Source organism: Heloderma suspectum, chromosome 1, assembly GCF_057233095.1.
Source record: "Heloderma suspectum isolate Gila_16-S chromosome 1, 16-S_ref, whole genome shotgun sequence".
NCBI classification, from domain to species: Eukaryota; Metazoa; Chordata; class Lepidosauria; order Squamata; family Helodermatidae; genus Heloderma; species Heloderma suspectum.
In genome coordinates, this window is record NC_139458.1 from 323,015,997 (window position 1) to 323,035,385 (window position 19,389).

The 19,389-nt window shown below is 43.4% G+C and overlaps 1 protein-coding gene across 1 annotated transcript in view; it reads left to right on the top strand.

Moving 5' to 3' along the window:
- The first annotated feature begins 525 nt into the window (after positions 1–525).
- The window catches only part of CCN6 (cellular communication network factor 6), a 28,169-nt gene continuing 9,305 nt past the window's right edge, over positions 526–19,389 (top strand). The window contains exons 1-2 of the mRNA XM_084827323.1: positions 526–613; positions 14,332–14,386. Of these exons, the coding sequence (XP_084683449.1) occupies positions 14,336–14,386 (51 nt within the window). The 5' untranslated portion in view covers positions 526–613; positions 14,332–14,335. The remainder of the gene's footprint in view (positions 614–14,331; positions 14,387–19,389) is intronic.

Sequence of the window (19,389 nt, forward strand, 5' to 3'; positions counted from 1 at the left end):
GCTCTGGAGAACTTAGAAAAACAGCCTAACATACTGATGTGTACCCACTGATGTGTCTGTAGTGGGGGCATATTTCTAGAGCTGTGCACAAATGGCCTCTCAAAATTCTCCAGCCTATCTGTGGGCAGAGAAACTGGGGGGACAATTTCATCAAAATGAAATCCTACGGGAGGAGAAATTCTCCCAGTTTCTTGCAGAGAGGGCTCACTATCGGCAGGGGTTGTAGCACAGGTCCTTTCTTTTTTCCTAAGGGTTTTTGGTTTATTGCACTGCTTCTGTAAGTGGCAACAGCACCAACTGTGTTGAGGCTTCTACTTCTCTGAGGTAGAGATTTGAATTTCTTTTGGTGGTATTTTTGAGCTTACCAAATCACTGCGAGGTGGCCAAGGATGCTGCATGTGTTTTCTCTATCTATTACCCTTCTTTCCATTGCTCTGCAGCCTCCCAGACCACCTGCACTTCTTGAATGGAAAAAGCCCCATGCGAGGAATTGCCTCATGATGTCTTTCTCGTGATGGCTTTCATTGAAGTGTGGGAAGCCAAAGAGGCTACAGGCTGCTACAGAGATTACTGTATGATGACAGACAGGACACTCATGCACCTTATAAGTAAGGTAAGCATAAGAACCCCACACCCAACCCATGATAATTTCTCTGAAATTTCTCTTCCTTTGAATTTCTTTTAGAAAGCAATTTCTTTTCTATCAAATTGAATGAGAGTGGCTGAAAAAAATGTGGGAGAAATTTTCGGCCCAGCACTACATATTTCCTATCTCCAGTTTTCTCAGGTCACAACATGGTGAGAGACGTATTTGTGAAAGACCAAATTGAATGACAAGATCTATTTCACCAAGCAGAATAAAGTGATGTCACTTAACAATAACACAAAAGCAGTTCCCCTCAGCTGGAGATAGAGCAAGGAGGTGCAGCTGACAAAACACATTGTCAACACCGCCGATAAGAAATCCCTGGGCAGGATGTGCCATACGAAGATGTGCAAAAACATCAGGAACCACAAAGCTTTAGAGGAAACAAAACAGGAAACATGTCCCGAATAATCAGAGAGCAGGCCCTAGACAGGTTACACTGCTGAGTCAGGAAAGAAAGGAGTGATATGCTCAGGGTGGAACGTTAAATGTGAACATCATTGTGACAAAATCCTGCCTAAGATGGACTATGAGAAATTCATGCTGACACTCTTTGTCTTTCCATGCTCCATCATATAAGCAAGCGAAGTAAAGGAACAGAGTGACATAGGTAGGGTGTTTCATAATCTGTGAATATTCCGCACCAGGGAAACACATGTTCTGGACCAAAGACAGGGCAGAGAAGCAGTCCTGGGAACCTTTAGTCCAAAGAATACTAAGGAACCTCCTCTCACAGTCTCAGAGCCACCAGCAGAAATCACTTGCCCTTCATGACATAGGCAGACCACACTTTGTAGATGCTTTTAAAGAGAATGCTTTTAAAGAGATGGTTTGGGCCTTGGCTGGCAAAGGGCCTTTGACCCAGGCCCTGAAAGTTCTTATTGTTAACTTGATCTGTCTCTCGCCAAAGGCAACTCAGACTCCTGAAATCAATTATGCAAGTCAGTTATTGTTGAGTCGGCTTTTTTAGTATAGATAAGCTTCTATTTACAAATATGAGTACAATATGGGAAATCTAGAAAATCCATGTGCCACGGGGGGGGGGGCATAGAGGACTAGGAAATTCCTTTTTTCTTTATTTTATTCATTCATAGAAGTTTTTATATACTGCCTTTCAACCCTCAAGGCAGTTTAAAAGCCTAAACATAATTGTTCATATACTACAGACTGAGAGCAATAAAAAAAAGTAAAACAATCACTTAAAACACAGCACCAAAGAAAGAATTGACAAGAATTTGAAAATCTTTAAAAGCTGGGTGGAATAACAATGTCTTAACTGCCTGCCTAAAAAGAACAAAAGACAGGGCTAGGCGAAGGTGCCTTGGGAGACAGTGGGCTTCTTCACATGGAGCTTTTATGCTGTTATTGAGATTGCTCACTCACAGACGTTTGCTGGCCCTTTAGATGACATAGATAATCTCCAGGGCATCTCCCCCACTAAATGACCTTTATTCCATTTTTTAAAAGTTCCGAGATAATGAGCTATCAAATTACAGTGTTTGAGTTCCGCCTGAGTTCCCTCATGCAAAAAGAAAAGCTGCGATAAGAGGCGCTAGACCACATCTCCATCTAGTGGCTGTATAATGAAACATAGGGAAGACTCAGATAAGGACGAAAAGGAGGAGGAAAGTGTGTGTGTGTGTGTGTGTGTGTGTGTGTGAGCATGCGTAAAGGGAGTCCGTGGTGATCCTGCATTTAAAAGGAAGCAGAAAGCCCAGTTTTAAATGTGGGATTTTAGGCTGCTGTAGAGATGCTCAGTTTCATACCTAGGGGTGGTGCCACTAAAAGAGCCCTGCCCTGTGTCACTACCAAGCACGTCTTCCTTGGTAGTGGAATACAGGGCAGAGCTTCTGATGCCGACCACAAATGATGGACAGCTTCATGTCCTTCAGGTGTCCTGGTCCGATGCCATTTAGGGCTTTACTGGTAATAGCTAGTATCTTCTGTGGATAGCTGCTCCATAAGGTTCCAGAGAGGAAGTTCACAAGGGCAAATTCATAGAAGTCCAGTCCATCAGTGGCTACATGTCTGTCAGTGGACTGAGAAAAGCAGCCTTTCTCCAGCTCTGGGAATCCTTGATCAGAGATAAGAGCAGTGTTTCCTCCCCCAACACAGTCTCCCTCTAGCTTTGGGAGCGGGAGTGGGGCCTCAGGGGTAACCTCTGTGGGCCAGAAGGGCAACCCATCTCTGATCTATTGTCACACTGACTGGGAGCTCTACCTGGAGATGCCAGGGATTAAACCTGTGATCTTCTGCAAGCACAGCATGTCCTCTGCCACTGAGCTAAGGTCCTTCCCCGTGTTTTAAGGCTGCCTTCATATGCACCACATTCAGCCATAGATAAGGTGATACAATTAATACACACACACACTCAGGAAACTGTTAGCACTTCAGTGGCTCTGGCTAACTCCTCTGTAGCCACTTGTTCAAACAGGTCCCTAGTGTTTCACAGGATATAATCCAGGTGGCCTTAACCCATGCTAAACCAGACCTGTGTGCAAAAGCCCCCATTTGAAAATGTTAGAGAAGAAAGGTAACATTCTCTGTGTGTGTGAGTTTTTGAATAATAAACAGCAGTATTTTAAAGGCAGAAATGCAATTGCCCAAGGTATCTTGGATAGATTTTATTAAGTGGGATAGTCCAAATTATGTTATTTGTAATCACATTTTGTCTAGGTGTGTCACCATTATGAGTTAAATAATGAATGGTTTCCAGCTTCCTTGAAAATTCTAGATTTAATTTTATCATCATAGTGACATCTAGTGTATAGTCTGCGGGGTGTATGCCATGGCTTCATTGTCTAAAATTATGGGGGAATTTTGTTGTTTCATGTGAAAGCTGAAGGTCCCGAGAGTAGCTTAATTGTGCATTTGAATTGCAACAGGGATAAACAAACATGCAAAAAACACCTACCAGATGTTCTCCCCCCCCCCCCGGATTTTGCTATTTATACTTTAGGAGACCTACATACAAGCGATTATAATAGAATTTATCAGGAATTCTCCTGGCATGACCTCAGACTTGATGTCTCCCCACTGTTTTCTTAAGCCTTGACTTCCCCATTATCTTGGGAGGAGAACCAAATAGAATCTTACATGCAGCTCATGAAACTGTCTGCTTCTCTGATCTGACCATTTCAACATAGGAAAGATGTATGTATTATTTAGTCATTTCTCCCACTTTCTTTCTTGCATTACACATACAGTATTATTAGCAGGCTGCTCAGCAGTAGGGCAGGCATTATAGCCTCCCAAGGTAGCTGGCAACCACAGACATGGTCCCTTTAAAAGATGCTTGCCTGAGGAAAAGTCAGGAAAAGTCACAGCAAAGCAATCTTGCCTAATAATCTTGCCTGCAGGTCACATATGCAAAGTTATATCCTGTTCTAAACTGAGTCCTGGCTCATAGCTCAACAAATTCAGGGATGCATACAGCAGAGTAGACAATTTAGCAGGCAAATAGTCAAGCACAGTTTTACCAGACACATAGGGATTTTTCCAGAGTGAGATCTGAGGTGCAGCCAAGGTCAAAAGCCAGGAGATCAATCAAGTAAGTCCAAAAGCAGAGTCAGGTAGAAGGCCAGAGGTCAATAGCACAGAAGTCCAAACATATGGCAAGATCAGAGAGAAAACAGGATACAGAGACTGAAGTTCAGACATTGTTTCCAGCAGCTCTCAAGTTACAAGTGAAAGCTGACATAGCTAGAGCTACTACAACCCCACCCAATGCTCAGCTGCATCATGTTAGAGGTTTGTCAAATGTCCTCCTCATGAGGAGAGCCCAACTCATGCGAAGTCCTCTTCAGTAAGTGAGCACTCCTTTGCCTGGCCACCATCCTATCATGGATCTTAAGGTGCTGGTGTTCTTGGAGGGTAGGTGGTGGCCCAGCATCCCCCTCTGTCTCAGAAGCTGAGCTCTCTGCCTTTTCAGGAGGCATATCCAAAGGTATCACCCCTGAAGCTCCCAAACCATCTTGAGTAGTGTCAGAATCTTCTGAGGGGCCAACTGGCTCGGAAGGTTCTGGTTCCTCCTCTGAAGATGACTCTAGTGGCAGGATGACACCTGGGACCATGACAGGTCAGATCCAGCAATACTGATCTAAACAAAACTGCAAATATTCAGTAGCCTTAGGACAGACAAATGTTAATGGAATTAAGCATGCATATGCTATCCATGAAGTGACCTTCCAAAGTGTGATCAAATCACTGTCCAGGCATAAGACCAGAGATTTCTGGGTTGTATCTTGTCCCATGATCAGCAAGGATAATGAGGCAGTACTCAGCAGCTCAAAGTTCCCCTGACTTTCTCCAGTTACTGCTGACGAGAAAAAAAATAATTGATGCTGCATGCAATGGCAGGAGGGAGTAAGAATATAGAGGCCTGCTCGGGAAATAACTAGCAGACAATGGCGAGCAACCAAATGAACATGAAGGTGGCATGACTGGGTGCAATGAAGAGGCTGACCAAAAGCATTCTGGGGCATGAATGAAGCAGAAGATTGCCTAAATAAAGTTGTTGGTACATGTGCCACTTACCCTGATTGGCAATAGCACCATACTGTGTCAGATGCTTGTGTGGCACTTCCAAGTCCTTTGTCTTGGGATTCTATAGGCAGGGATCAAGTCTCTTTTATGCTAAGGGCTTCTTCACATGGAGCTTTTATCCTGTGATTGAGACTGGTTACTCATGGAAGTTTGGGGGTCCTTTAGATGATGTTGTTGACCTCCAGGGCATCTCCTGAACTAAATGACCTTTATTCCATTTTTTTTAAAAGATCGGAGATAATGAGCTATCAAATTACTGTGCTTGAGTTCCGCTTGAGTTCCCTGTGAAAAAGGAAAAGCTGCAATAAGAGGAGCTAGACCAGATCGCCATCTAGTGGCTGTATAAAGAAAGAATAATTAAATCAGATAAGGAAGAATCAGATAAGGGGGGAAAGAGGGGGGAAGGGGGAGGAAGCGCGTGTCAAGGGAGTCTGTTGTGATTCTGCATTTAAAACAGAAGCAGAAAGCCCCGTTTTAAATGTGAAATTTTAGGCTGGTGTAGAGATGCTCTAAGTCTGTACTGTTCTATAGCACTACATCTCCAGAAAGGGACTATTCAATACCAGGCTATATAGCAGATAGTCCTGTATGCCATGCATAGGACTAGAGAGAGGGAATGGGGCATTTAATTCAAAGAGTAGGCTTTGCCTTGTGGAGGTTGCATCAACATATTCCGGGAGCAGGATCGCATCAGGAGGTTTTTCCTTGCAAGCCTCCTTCCGAAAGAGCTGTCAACCAGGCCACGGTGTGTTTCCATTAATCTGTGCCATGTGATCACCACCGCGGCCCCGCCAGTTCCTTTCCCTTGCCAAATGCTTGTTCCCACCACAAAGCTATTAATATAATTCTGTTGTCTTACAAATGTTTTCATAGGGGAACCACAGCGGGATTCAAATCTTTCTCCTGAGAAGCTTGCTACCCATGAGGTCTAAAAGGAACTCATCTAACCTGCTGCTTTTGATTGACTGGTTGCTAGTTTTAATGTATAGTTTTATTATGCTGCTTTTACTTTGATTTGTATGGATTTGGATTTTATTTGTTTTTATTGTACATTGCCCTGAGAGCTAATAGCTGTAGGACAACTAATACATCTTAGAGATAGATAGATAGATAGATAGATAGATAGATAGATAGATAGACAGACAAACCGCTGCCCTATGGAAGCCTGTACTAAGGGAATTATTATGGGAGGGGGTCTGAGATCAGATGCATTCTGTTGTCTCAGCATCTTGATTGGTGCCCTGCATGCATGCAAATAGGGATTCACTGCATGTTGATTTCTGTCTTCCAAGCATGGCTGATATGGTGGTGTTCATGCTTGTTGATTGGTGTCTTGCATTGACGTCTAATTTGGCAGCATCACCGCATGTTGTCTGTTGTCCCCCCGTAATATGTCTAATGGGGGGAGGCTTCATCAGTGAGCAACATTGTGATTTGTGGGTGGCGACACAATTGCTCTGGAAGTGGCTGTGTTAGCATTCATTTCCACGGCTATTCTTGTGGATCCCAACACTACAGCACCAGCGTAGTGGTGGTTAGCATAGTGGTTCCACATGGTTAGCCTGCCCATTCTGTACAATCCACTTCTTGCTGGAAAACAACTAGTATTAACGCTGTAATAGAGTTCCAAATATAAATTAGCTTCCTCATTATTATTCTGCATATTCAAAAAAGATAGGCATCGTTAAACAAATTATATGTCTTAAAAAGGGTCTTTCACATCGGGGCAAGCTTGAAAAGAACATTTAAATGGAAAGCAATTTTCTCTCTTTGCTGTTTTCTGTATTCCCTTAAGTGGCGTTGAAGTAAAAGCCTCCCTTGTGCTCTACACTAATTTTCTTTTTTCTCCTTTAATCCAACTGTGAAATCATAAAACTTAGTGTTTATGCCAATGATTTTTCACCATGGTAACATTAATGATGTCATGCATTTATTCTCCGGATATGGTCTCCCTTACTGCAAAACAAATAGGAAAAGATATGCTAGGAATGAGACCTTTTTGAAGCAGAAATGTCTATCAAAACATTTTACTGTTAGCCCTTTTTGTTCTCCTTTAATAACTGGATTCTTTGATATGAATTCCAAGACCGGTCATGAGGTCTTTTGGATTACTTTAAATGTAATTTTTACATGTCAGCTATCTTTCACTCTTAGGTCTCTTTTTTAGATTTTGATCCTCATCCCACTTAATACTGTATTATTATGCTTTTGGCAATCACACCACTGTCCTTTTGCATAAGATCATTCTGACGTTATTATGCAAATTTTACCACATCCCCCAAACAGCAGTTTAGTTTGTGGCCAGAAAGGCTTTGAAGCGGCTGTTCAACCAATTTGCACCAAGATGTCTGTCATTCAAAGCCCATGGTTTATAGACAATACTGGTTTCATTTAACAAAGTCTCTTAAGGAATCGTCTGTTAACACCCCCCCCACACACACACACACACACTCCCATACACACTATATTTTTATTTATTATTTTCTCTTGTTGATTCTTTATTATAGAATAAAATAACAACAAGACTGCAATCTAAAGAGCTTGCAAATAACAGGGCTGGTTACAATTCAGAAACTGATGCAGATATAAAAGTGTGGGGGTGGCGGTGAATTTAGGAAAACATACAGCTGGGAGAGAAGGTGTAAACCTCCCCTACTCATGCATGGTGGTTCTGATCCAGCTCAGAGCCCTCAATGCTTGTAAGTAGAAAAGAAGGAGAGGCTAAGCTGCATGGTACACATTTAATGGATCGTGTAGTTTAGACCTCAAAGACAGGCAGAGGGACTGTGACACCCATGTTTGCTAAAACCCACTCTGCTAAAACCCACTCTGACATTAGGACAGATCAGTTACTTGCTGCCAGAAGTAAACTCACAGCCAGCAGGCAACTATGCTAGTTTATAAAATAAGATATACCTGTCCTTGTACAGGGACCCAGACTTCTAAAATCAGTGCCAACAGAGCACCAAGTGCTACCTGCCAGTAGGCTACGACCATTACCTTCTGTGGAATTAAGTTCCACTGGAATCAGTGGGACTTATTTGTATGCACTATGTTTTGGTTTGGGCTGATGTACCAGTGCGAGATCCAGTTAATGAAATGACTTGAGACCACCCGTGGTGAGTAAATTGTTTGGGAGCATCAACATTCACCTGCACATTCACAACCAGTGTCCCAAAAGATCGTAGCGCAGAGAAGGTGCATTTTCACTTCTCCCCATGCTCCATAGAAGATACACGCACACACCCGTCCTGGGTGGTATATGATGAAGAGAGAGAAGAAACACACTACTCCCAAGCCAGCTGGTATGAGTAGGGACAAGAACGACATGGGCTCACCAGGACCTGCTGCCTCTACTTCACCATGTCCCATGTTGACTTAGAGGGAAATGGGAGTCACTTGTACATTCACTGCAAGACTAGAACACGCTCAATACATTTCCCCTACATGCTATTCATGAGTTGAATTGATCCGGTGCAGGTGTGATGAGAAAATCACGAGCTGCAAAGCAGGCTGGGAGCTTAAGACAATTTAGTTCACCCCCCTGTGCTAACACGGGACCTTAAACACATCAAACTAGATTCTCACTGTGCATTAGCTCCCACCTAGTTGGTGAGCAGGGAGGTACTGTATGCCAGGGAGGTGTGTTAAATTCAAGACATAGTTAAGCAAGATAATCTCGATGGTTAGAACAACCCATGAATCACTTCTTATAATTGAAGAGTTCAGTTTAGCAAAGAGGTGGGCAACTTGGGGGAGGGGGTTCAGGGGTTGCTTTCCACCCCCTAGACCCCACATGAGCGGCACTCCTGCCGCTGCTGTGGTGCAAACATTTGGTGGCGTGGCAGTGGCAAAACAATTTGGCCGAATTTTGGTGGCAAATTGCTATGGAGGCTTCAGAAGGAAAAGTTTAGTTTGAAAACAAGCTACATTTGCTCTTTATATGTTATTATTTATTTACAATAGTTATATATGGCTCTACATCCCATAAAATATCTGAGTGGTGAACAATAAAAGGAATAATAATAATAATAATAATAGCAGCAAACAGAATTAAAATCAGATTGTGCCAATAAAACTGTGGCTGGTTAGTCAGGGAAGGCTTGTTTAAATAAAAATGTCTTCAGCAAGTGCTGAAAATGAAACAATGTTGGTGCCTGTCTGACATCAAGAGGCAGGGAGTTCCATAGAGAGGAAGCTGATTTGCTAAAGGCTGTACTCCAAGTGTGACTCCAAATGGACTGCAGGTCCATGCAGAACCACTAGGAATGCCTCATTTGATTACCTCAGTGACCAGGCAGTCTGGTAAGGGAGAAGGCTCTCTCTCAAATATCCTTTTGAAGCTTCTGTAGTGGTTTGTTGCCAAAATTCGACAGCAAAATGCCCATTTTTTTTTGCTGCTGCCACATTGCCAAATTTTGGTGCTGTGGCAGGGGTGGCTGGAGTGGCACAGGTTGACCAGGGGTGCATGTGGGTCTATCCGCTGGACCACCCCCTCCATGGGCTGCACTCCATTTTATTTATAGCTTCTGAAAGAATGAGTTCAATTGCCATGATTCTGATTTTTCTGACACTTTTATGCATTTCCTATGTTTTTGCCTCTGAACTTTCCCATGTAGTTTGTCTCCACTGAATTATCGTGCTCCCAAAATAAATGCAGTTCCTCTTGCTGAGGCCCCTGTCAGGGTAACTGTAATGCAGAATGACTTCTTTGAACAATATTTCTATTCAGACAGGCCATTTCTTGCCTTGGTGTATGACAGTGACATGCTGAATGCTTACACAGAATATTTGTTTTTCTCCCCAGACTATCAGCATCCCCACAGTTTTATGTGGTCCGCCCCCCTGCCCAGTCTGGATATGGTTTCACATTTGTGGTTTTTTAAAAACCTAAGTATAATTTTATTATTTTTATTTTATTTTTGACATTCATTTTTATTCTAGTTTTATTTCTGACATTCATTATGATGAGTCTACATTTTGAGAAAATAAACAGAAAAGGTTAAAATCACTACTTGGGGTTTGTTCCATTAATTAGAAATAAACTCAGGCTGCAGTTATCTGGAAGTAAGACCAATTGAACTCAATGGCACTAATTTCGGAATAGAAATGTACAGGATTGCACTGTTAATGGTATGTTATGCTTTGTCACTTGCTAATCTCAAACACCCACAACATAAGAGTCACCAATGCTGCAAGCAAAACATTAAAAGACATGCCCATTTGCCAGCAGGAAAGTACCAGCAAGAACAAGAACAAACAACTGTTCAGGCCTATTGTGGACCAAAGAGGTGGGGACTATACGATAAATCAGGGATGGGGAATGTGTGGCCCTCCAGATGTTGTTGGACTGCTGGTCCCATCATCCCTCACCATTGCCAATTGCTGACTAGGGCTGATGGGAGTTGTAGTCCAACAATATCTGGAGGGCTACATGCTCCCCAACCCTGCTATATATACATTAGTGGTACACATATTAGGTACATTGCAGGCTGCTAGTAGTTACTGTTGTGGCAACTCCTCTGCCTGGGTGATACCACTGACTATCTGTATTATTGGGCATAGTAGCCAGCAATATTAGCCCGACAAGTATTCCCATCAATAAACACCAAAGGACACGCTAGTTTCAGAAATGCCGTTCTGTGTCCTCTTCTATACATTACAGATGGTGAGATTGTAGACAGAAAGGGTAGAATTCAGGACTGCTATCTTTTCATTCTGCTGGGGTGGGGTGGGGGATATTTTGTAATGCTCCCCACTTAAACTAACATCATGGAGAAGGCTATGCTGAACTTTTATCCCTCATAACTTTAGGGGGCAAACAGCATCTTCTGAGGGAGGGGTGTTTTCAGTGGAGCAATAGCATGGGGGAAAGCATTAGCCCCTGTTCTCCATGCTGTGGCACCAATCTGGATTACTTCCATCCGCACCCCCCACCCATAGCTGCTTTTTCTTAAGGAAGTGGCAAGCTCCGTCCTAGGTGTGCTATTTAAACACTTTACAAATGTAACATGTAGTTTGGCCCTTTGTTTATTACATGGAGGGAGCTTTCTATATCCAAAATTCTAATACCTCAATCTGTGTAATGTGTAGGATAGTTCTTTGTCTTTTCCTGTGAAGGGACCACTTTTTATATGTGGGCATAGCTAATAATCACACATATAATATTCTATACTAATACTGTTATATTATGTATAGATAAGCCCCAAATTCGTCTTTAAATACACTGTTTTGATGTGGTTAAAAGCTACCGCAGATTTAGGATTTTGTCCTATAATTTCAAGAGCTTTTTACATCTAGGAAATATTTTGCAAAGGACAACCCATAGGTGGCAATCCTGTGTCCAAGCTGAATGCTTAAGCCCACCACTGCCTCCCTCCATTTCAACAGCCAAAACTAAGGGAATGCTTGTATACTCGGCTTCCAGCTGGCATTTCCATGGAAACAGAGAACTTGATTATCCATTCACTCACATAGGTGTAAATGAATAGCATTTCCATCATAGGAGTAAACGGACATACATTTGTGGAAAACTGAGGCAAAAGGAGAATCAAGCCTTCTCTCTCTTATGTCGATTTTAATAGAAAACCCATCTCATATAACAGCAGTGTTCAAACCCTTGACACCAGATTGGCAAAAAACAAAGGATGTGGATATTTGAAAAGGGGTGGCTAATGTGCATTTGTATATTTATATACACCAACGCATACACACGTGTGCACGTGCACACACACATATGCTGCCCACATGCCAGTGGGACCCTCCACTGGCATAATGTGGGGCTAGCGGTTCTTAAAGCAACTGGAAACGCACAGAAACACTTGTTTCCAGAATGGTGCAGATCAGTGGAGCTTGCAGAAGGGAGCTTGACCCAGTCCAGAAATGAGCATTTCTGCTCATTTCTGGGGTTACTTTAGGAAGCAACTCCCCATTGTGCTAGCATTGGGTCCCACTGGTGCAACGGAATGAGTGGGAGCACAGCAACAATGCTGGATACTGCCCATACACACCAAGCACAGCAATTGATAAAGCACTCTTTCATTAAACCTTTGGAGATTTAATCTCCACTGCATGATGGCATCAGCCAATAGAGATCACAACTAGGAAATGCAAGGATTTTATGTTTGCAAAAAACATTATCCCGATGGTATACACAGCACAAGGCTCCTGATCTTCTCTCAGGGGTAGGAATTTGCTTTCCTTGCTGCTAAGTGTGATGTGAAGCTGGTCACAGTTGTACTGCGTAATACTGAAGAACTGTTTATTTCTCCAAGCCTGTTAGTGTTCTGTATTATTAAAGCTACCTCATAGGAACAAAGACAGAACTCCTGTCACTCTCTAAAGGAAGGGTTAAATAGTTCAAATGTCTTTGCCTTGGCGTGGCCGTGAAGAGAGAGTCTTGCTCTCCAAAGCACTCAACTACCACTCTTTTGACAAATGGGACCCCTCCATCTCAAGTCAGGCCGACTCCAGCTAATTAGAGCCGTACTTGTAATCAGCAACTTGCTTGAATGAGAGCCATAAGGCAACTTCACCGCTGTACAGAATGTTGAAAGCAGAAGTCTGCAGGACATTTTATGGTTCAGTTCAGCTTGGAGCTCTTGGGAGATGGGCCTGAGTAAACTCTTAGCCATATTTTGAGGAGCAGAAATGTCTCTCTGGAGCTTACATGGAAGCAGAGAAGAGACAGGAAAAAAGCCCCACGAAAGTGCCTTGCTTTTTTCTGAATTTGTTGACAAACAGTTTGCGGCACTGACACCATTAAAAGACATTTGTCTGACTCATCTTTCACAAGCCTTCCTTAAGCAGCTTGTCTGCTGACTTTGCTGTTTCACCGAGCTAAAACTACAGATGGAGTTGTTGCAGTCCCAACCACACCCATGGACTTTGTTCAGTCATAGGGAAGTACTGGTGAGGAGAAGGAGGAGGGGCTATCAGGGCCAAGAGCTGCTCCATTATGAGTTGGTGCAATCTCATTCTCCGACATGATACCAAAATGCCTAAATCTAGCCCTACGATGTGTTCTGTGTACCCATATGTTTTTGGAAGTAGCAATAGGATGCATTGCAAGAAAGAGATGGAAGGCCCACTCAGCAGCACCTATTTTTCTTAGAGAATTAATCTTTCTCCCTTGGTGTATGGGAGCACTGGAGTGTTACAGTATTGTAGTGTGGGAAGTGTCCCTCAGTGGAATAGTGCTCAGTGATAATTAAAAGGGAGTGAACAAGTATTCTGGTCTTAAGGTTGTGTCACGCTTGCTACATCTGGAAAGAAATGCACCATGCCTCAGAGGATGCAGCCCTAGTCTGACATGCACCCTAGGAGCCTCACTCCATCTCAAGCAGAAGGTTACTCCATAACTATACAATTCTCCAGATAATTTCCTTGGCTGCAGTCCTTTAGATAAGGCAGGTCTAGGGGAGATTTGGACAGAGATCTCTCAGGCTTGTGTATTCCATGAAGTTTGTTCCCTAGAGCAGAGGTATCAGCCAGTTTGTACTCACTTCCATATCTCTGCTTCCTTCCTGGCTTTAATCCTGAGTTGAGGGCATATCTTGGCTGCCACACCCCTCCTTAGTGTCCAGCCATGTCCTGTGTATTTCCAATGGGTATTGTACCTCAGAGACACCCACCATGTCTGAGCAGTGCCTTGCAGGTTGCCAGAAATTTGAAAAAAGTGAAGGACACCTTGGCCTCTGAAAATGTACTGTGTATAAACCTGAAACTCTCCATAACACTCCATGCATCTGATGAAGTGGTCTTTAGTTCACAAAAACGTATGCCAGAATAAATTTGTTAGTCTTTAAAGGACCACAAGACATTTAGTTGTTTTTGCTGCAATAGATTAACATGGCTACCCTTCTGGATATCTTTACAATTAAAGACACTCGGAAAAGTAATGTCAACCCAACCACCCTAACCCAGAGAATAAGCCTCCAGAGAAAGAAAGAGCTACTTGAAAGACTCAGGATGAAGCTGGTTCTCTGTAAAGGATTCCAAGTGCGAATACGTGTGTCTTTGTGAGTGTACAGAGGAGAGTAGGTTTGCAGAGGAGACAGAGGAGACTTTGTGCACGGTGTTGGCTCTGACACAGCTCAGCCTGTTCACTCGCTCTCCATTTTTCACTTCTGCCTTCACAGGAACATGCAGTGGTTCCTCATCCCCGCCATCCTTATAATCACTTATACGCAACAGGTAAGTTTTCTAGAAAGATTTACTTGGCAGGACAAAGGCTGAGGCGTTTGTTTTGCTCCATGAGCAAGTTAAATTTACTTAAGGGAATGGTTTGTCCTTCATATCATGCTTTCCAACTTGTGAGGGAAGCTTTACTGCATCACTTTCAAGTTTGAAACGATTCTCGATTCAGACTTTTACATTTTTGAGGGGACTTTACATATATACCAGGAGGGGGGGGATGAGAGTATCTTCATAAACTTTATATCTTTTCAAGTATAAATTATTTTCCACCACATTGTAAGTAAACACCTTCCCCTAGTTAGATCCCTCTCATGTTTCACAGAGCAATCTACCTGTGTTACAAAGGAATTGGCTGTTAGGAAACTGCTTTAATTTTTTTAAAAATCTAAATCTGTCCATCTTTCAATAAACAATGAAAATTACCTGAACTACATGGAAATGGGACTTACAAAACATAACCAGCTCCCCAGCTCCACACACACACTTTTAATCCACAAAGCTTTTCAGACTGAACAGCTGTTTCCTATCCTCAACAAAAACTAATATTACATGTTACTATTGATTTTCATCAGAAGTATTTTGGTTAATATTACCTTTTCCTCAAGAGATTGATGCACAATGCTTCTATTTTTAATTCTGCAAGTGGAGTGGACTGAGAAAATATGTATGTTAGGCTGGTGTGATGTGGGCCCAGTAAAAAAAATTAACCATAGAAGAAAAATAATAATAAAATATTGGGTTGTAAACAGGCAAATGTAATATGTTCAACGATGAAATGGTGGACTTCTGAAAATATTGAAGGTAAACTATTGCTGCACCTTTTCATACGTTTTATTTCTTGCTATAAGCTTCGGGATCCAAATTCTCTGTCTGGTTTCAAGCTGAGGTGTTTTTTTTTTAATTGTATTTTCTTAGACGTGGATATATCAGGTTCAAAACACGTTTTCCAAATCTTTGTGTAACTGAGCTAGCATATATTGTATGTTATGGTATGAATATATGGTAACAATGTATATATGATTGTAGTCAGAAAATACTGGCAGCTGAACTAAGATTGAATTGAAATTGATGTGAAAAGTTAGTAATGATGATTTCAATAGGAACTAAGGGCAGTATCCAATTGTGTCATTCTGCTAGTGCAAATGGCATTGCGCTAGTAGAAACTAGGTTCCAAGCTATGCACAGGAGAAGAATCCAACTAAAGTTACATTTGTACAAGTTCAGTTCTGCAAGTGTGGTTGCTGAAGTGGTTGTGCAACTGGTTGTGCAACCGGTGGCAAAAGCTTAATGCGCAAGTGCTTGCACAACAGAAAGACTCTTCGGAGCTCCACTAGCACTATTTGAGTTTGCAGAATGATACCACTGGATACTGCCCTAAGTGAAAATAGTCTGGATCCAACCTATACTTTACAGCAAGAGTGGGCAAAAGACAGGCCAATTTCTAGTGGATCCCATACGTCCTGCTGAGGCGCAATCTTTGGGTCTGGGTGCTTTGCAGTCGGAGCACTCCAGCACTTCCAAAGCCCTGCCAGGCTTCTGCCAGAAGGGCAGAAGTGAGGAAGGAGTGGCATTTGTTTTTCTTCCTCCATTTGTTTTTTTCTTAATCATTTCCCTCCCATGGCTCCCAATGGGAGGGAAATCATTTTGACCAGCTCCAGGGCTGGCTAAATATTTCCCCATGTCGAGCATGTGGTTGGAGGCTAGGAGGACTTTGTATCCAGAACCTCTCCAGCTCTACCCACACCACATCTATGATTGTCCCCCTGTCCCCCCTCTCCCCACTGAACTCAATAGGACACCCTCCCTCAACCTGGTGCCCTCCAGATGTTTTAGATTACAACCCCCATCAGCCCCAGACAGCACAGCTAATAGTCAGGGATAATGGGAGTTATAGTCCAAAACATCAGGAAGGCACCAGATTGGGGAAGGACTGATTGAAATAGGACTTATTTCTGATAAGGATTGCATAGGATTTTGCTGCAAGATACTGTCACATAATGGTCGCAGATTGGACAAATGTGTGATGGTGGGAAATGGAAATGTCTTCACAAATAGATGCACAGTTCTAGGCTCAAGGAGGGAAAGGCAGAAAGTGTTGGGACAGCCTTGGGAAAAGGAGACAAATGGGTTTGATAACAGATGAAGTAGGGAGTGAGAGACAAAATTGTTGTACAGATGATAATTTACTATATGGGCCAATCCTTTGCAAGGGTTATCAGAAGTAAGAATCATTGAGTTCAAAAGGGTTTACTTCCAGGTGAAAGTGTATACCAGGATAGGCAACCCTCCAGATGTTTTGGACTACAACTCCCATAATCCCTGACCATTTATCATACTTGCTGGGGCTGATGGGTGTCAAAGTCCAAAACATCAGAACGGCCCCAGGTTGTCTACCCCTGGTGTACAATATTGCAATCCTAAACTATTGCAATAATAAACACCCTCAACTGGGAGCAAGTTTCATTGAACTCTATAGGTTTTACTGAGTAGACACGGGCTGGACTGGCCTTTTACTGTACAAATGAAGACATGAGGAAGGGTTTGGGGTTGTACCCACTGGCCCTGATATTGTCCAAGGTCTTGTTTGCACAGGGGCCTATATGCATACATGTGATTGTGTGTTGGCTTCTCATGTGTGATCCATACCTCCTCGCTTTCAGGATATGGCTCATGGCTATGTGTGTTGGGGTGTACATGCTCAAACAGGATCTTGGAAGTGTGGAGGTCAGAGACGGCCCAGTTGGCACAATTCTGATCCTCCCTGTTTACTGAACTAATTTTACAGATTTAATAGATGTGTTATATTGTTGATTATTGTTTTGAGAGGAATTTGTCCTTTTACTTGTTTTGTCTTTAGATATATTAAGTTTTGCTATATTGATTATCATTCAGATATTTTGTATTAGGGTTTTTTTCTCTCCTGTTTTGTGGTTAGCTGCTTTGAGCTTCCCTTGGGAAGGAAAAACTGGTCATAAGCAATAAATTAATTGAAAGGAGTTTAGCAGAAGTGTTCAGTATTAGCAGCTCTGGGCTCTTTTCCAGCATGGTTAACAGATAGCTTATTCAGAAGAAGAAAAACAGTCTGCTCTTTTTAGAGATATCAGAATTTTGACACTGGGGAATTTGAGCTGGAAAAAATAACCTCCCAGAGTATATAGCAGCCTTAACCAGCCTGATGGCCTTCAGATGTGTTGGACTTCAACTCCCATCATTCACAGCCAGCATGGCCAATGGCAGAGAATTATGGGAGTTGCAGTCTGACACATCTGGGGCAGTGGCACCAGGCTGGGGAAAGCTGGGAGATAGCATGTTTCCCTGAAAGATTCCTGAAACTTGTTTTATAGGAATGCCAATCCTTGCTGAAAATGCAAACACTCTCCTGCCAGGACTTCATTTTCTTTTCCCTCACTGATATTATTGAGGCTCTTATTGAACTTCTTCCAGGCCCACTATATGCCTGGTTGTCAAATATTTGGCTTGTGTGTGGTTGGTATGCAGTTGGATGCAAAGACGTACACATACTGCCTCGTGCCTCCACATTAGTATCTCTTGAGTAAGCTGCCCAACCTCCTGAGTCACATAAGGCAGTGGTCTCCAAAGTGGGGTGCGTGAGCCGCCTGATAATTGAACAGCCTCCCGCTGCCCTGGAGAGCTGCCATTGTGTACAATGATGGCTGCAGTGGAGGCAACAGGATGTGATGGGAGCCGAGAAGGAAGCTCTGTGGCATTTCTCTCTTGGCTCCAGTCCTATCCTGCCTCTGCTGCGGCCACCGAAAGCAACTGTGCCAGTTTCTGCCAGGCATGGCAAAGGAAGGCACAGTTGCTTGCTCTGCTGTGGCACCGGAGCAGCTGCCATTCTGCCGAAGTAGAGTGGGAAGGAGATTAACCCTTCCCATTCTCCTTTTGCAGAATGAAGCTGAAAATAAAGTGCGTGCTTTCCTCTCAGCTGCCATTCCCGCTCTCCTTCGCTCTGTCAAAGGAGAGCGGGAAGGGTTAACAGCCCAGGCCAAGCCACCAGTCGGCCAAAGCGGGGAGGCTGTTATACCTGTCCAACTCTGCGCAGGGTGCACGGCCAGTGACGGGAACAGGCAGGAGCCTGGCCAAGCGCACCTTTCCCCTTCTTGCAAGTTGACAGTGGCGCCCTCACTCGATCATTTGCATTCAGCATATTGTGACAGCGTGTGCCCAGTTAAGTGGATTTATGGATTATATAAGTGCTTGGCCAAGTTCGATCGACCACTTGTGTGCTTGACCCTTGCCCTTCATGGCTTATTAAATCAAACAAGGAGGGGATCTCTGGCTGGGTCCAGGAGGTTGTAAATTCCTCCTTGAGAGAGGGAGTAGTGCCTGCCGCTGTAATTAGAGGCAGTAATTAGACCACTCCTGAAAAAGCCTAACCTGGACCCAGAAGATGTTAACAATTATAGGCCAGTGGCCAACATCCCCTTCCTGGGCAAGGTGCTTGAGCGGGTGGTTGTAGGACAGCTCCAGGCACTGTTGAATGAAACGGATTATCTAGATCCATTTCAATCGGGCTTCAGGCCTGGTTTTGGAATGGAAACTGCCTTGGTCGCCCTGTGGGATGACCTCTGCCGGGAGAGGGACAGGGGGAGTGCGACCCTGTTGATTCTCCTGGACCTCTCAGCAGCTTTCGATACCATCGACCATGGTATCCTTCTGGATAGGTTGCCTGGGTTAGGAGTTGGAGGCACTGCACTACAGTGGTTCCGCTCCTACTTGGATGGCCGACTCCAGAAGGTGGTGCTGGGGGATTATTGCTCTGTGCCATGACAATTGTGCCATGGGGTTCCACAGGGCTCTATTTTATCCCCCATGCTGTTTAACATCTACATGAAACCGCTGGGGGAGGTTATCTGGAGGTGTGGGCCGAGGTGCCATCAATATGCAGATGACACCCAGCTCTACCTCTCTTTCTCATCAAACCCAGGTGAGGCAGTGGCTGTTCTGAATCAGTGCCTGGGCACGGTAATGGACTGGAT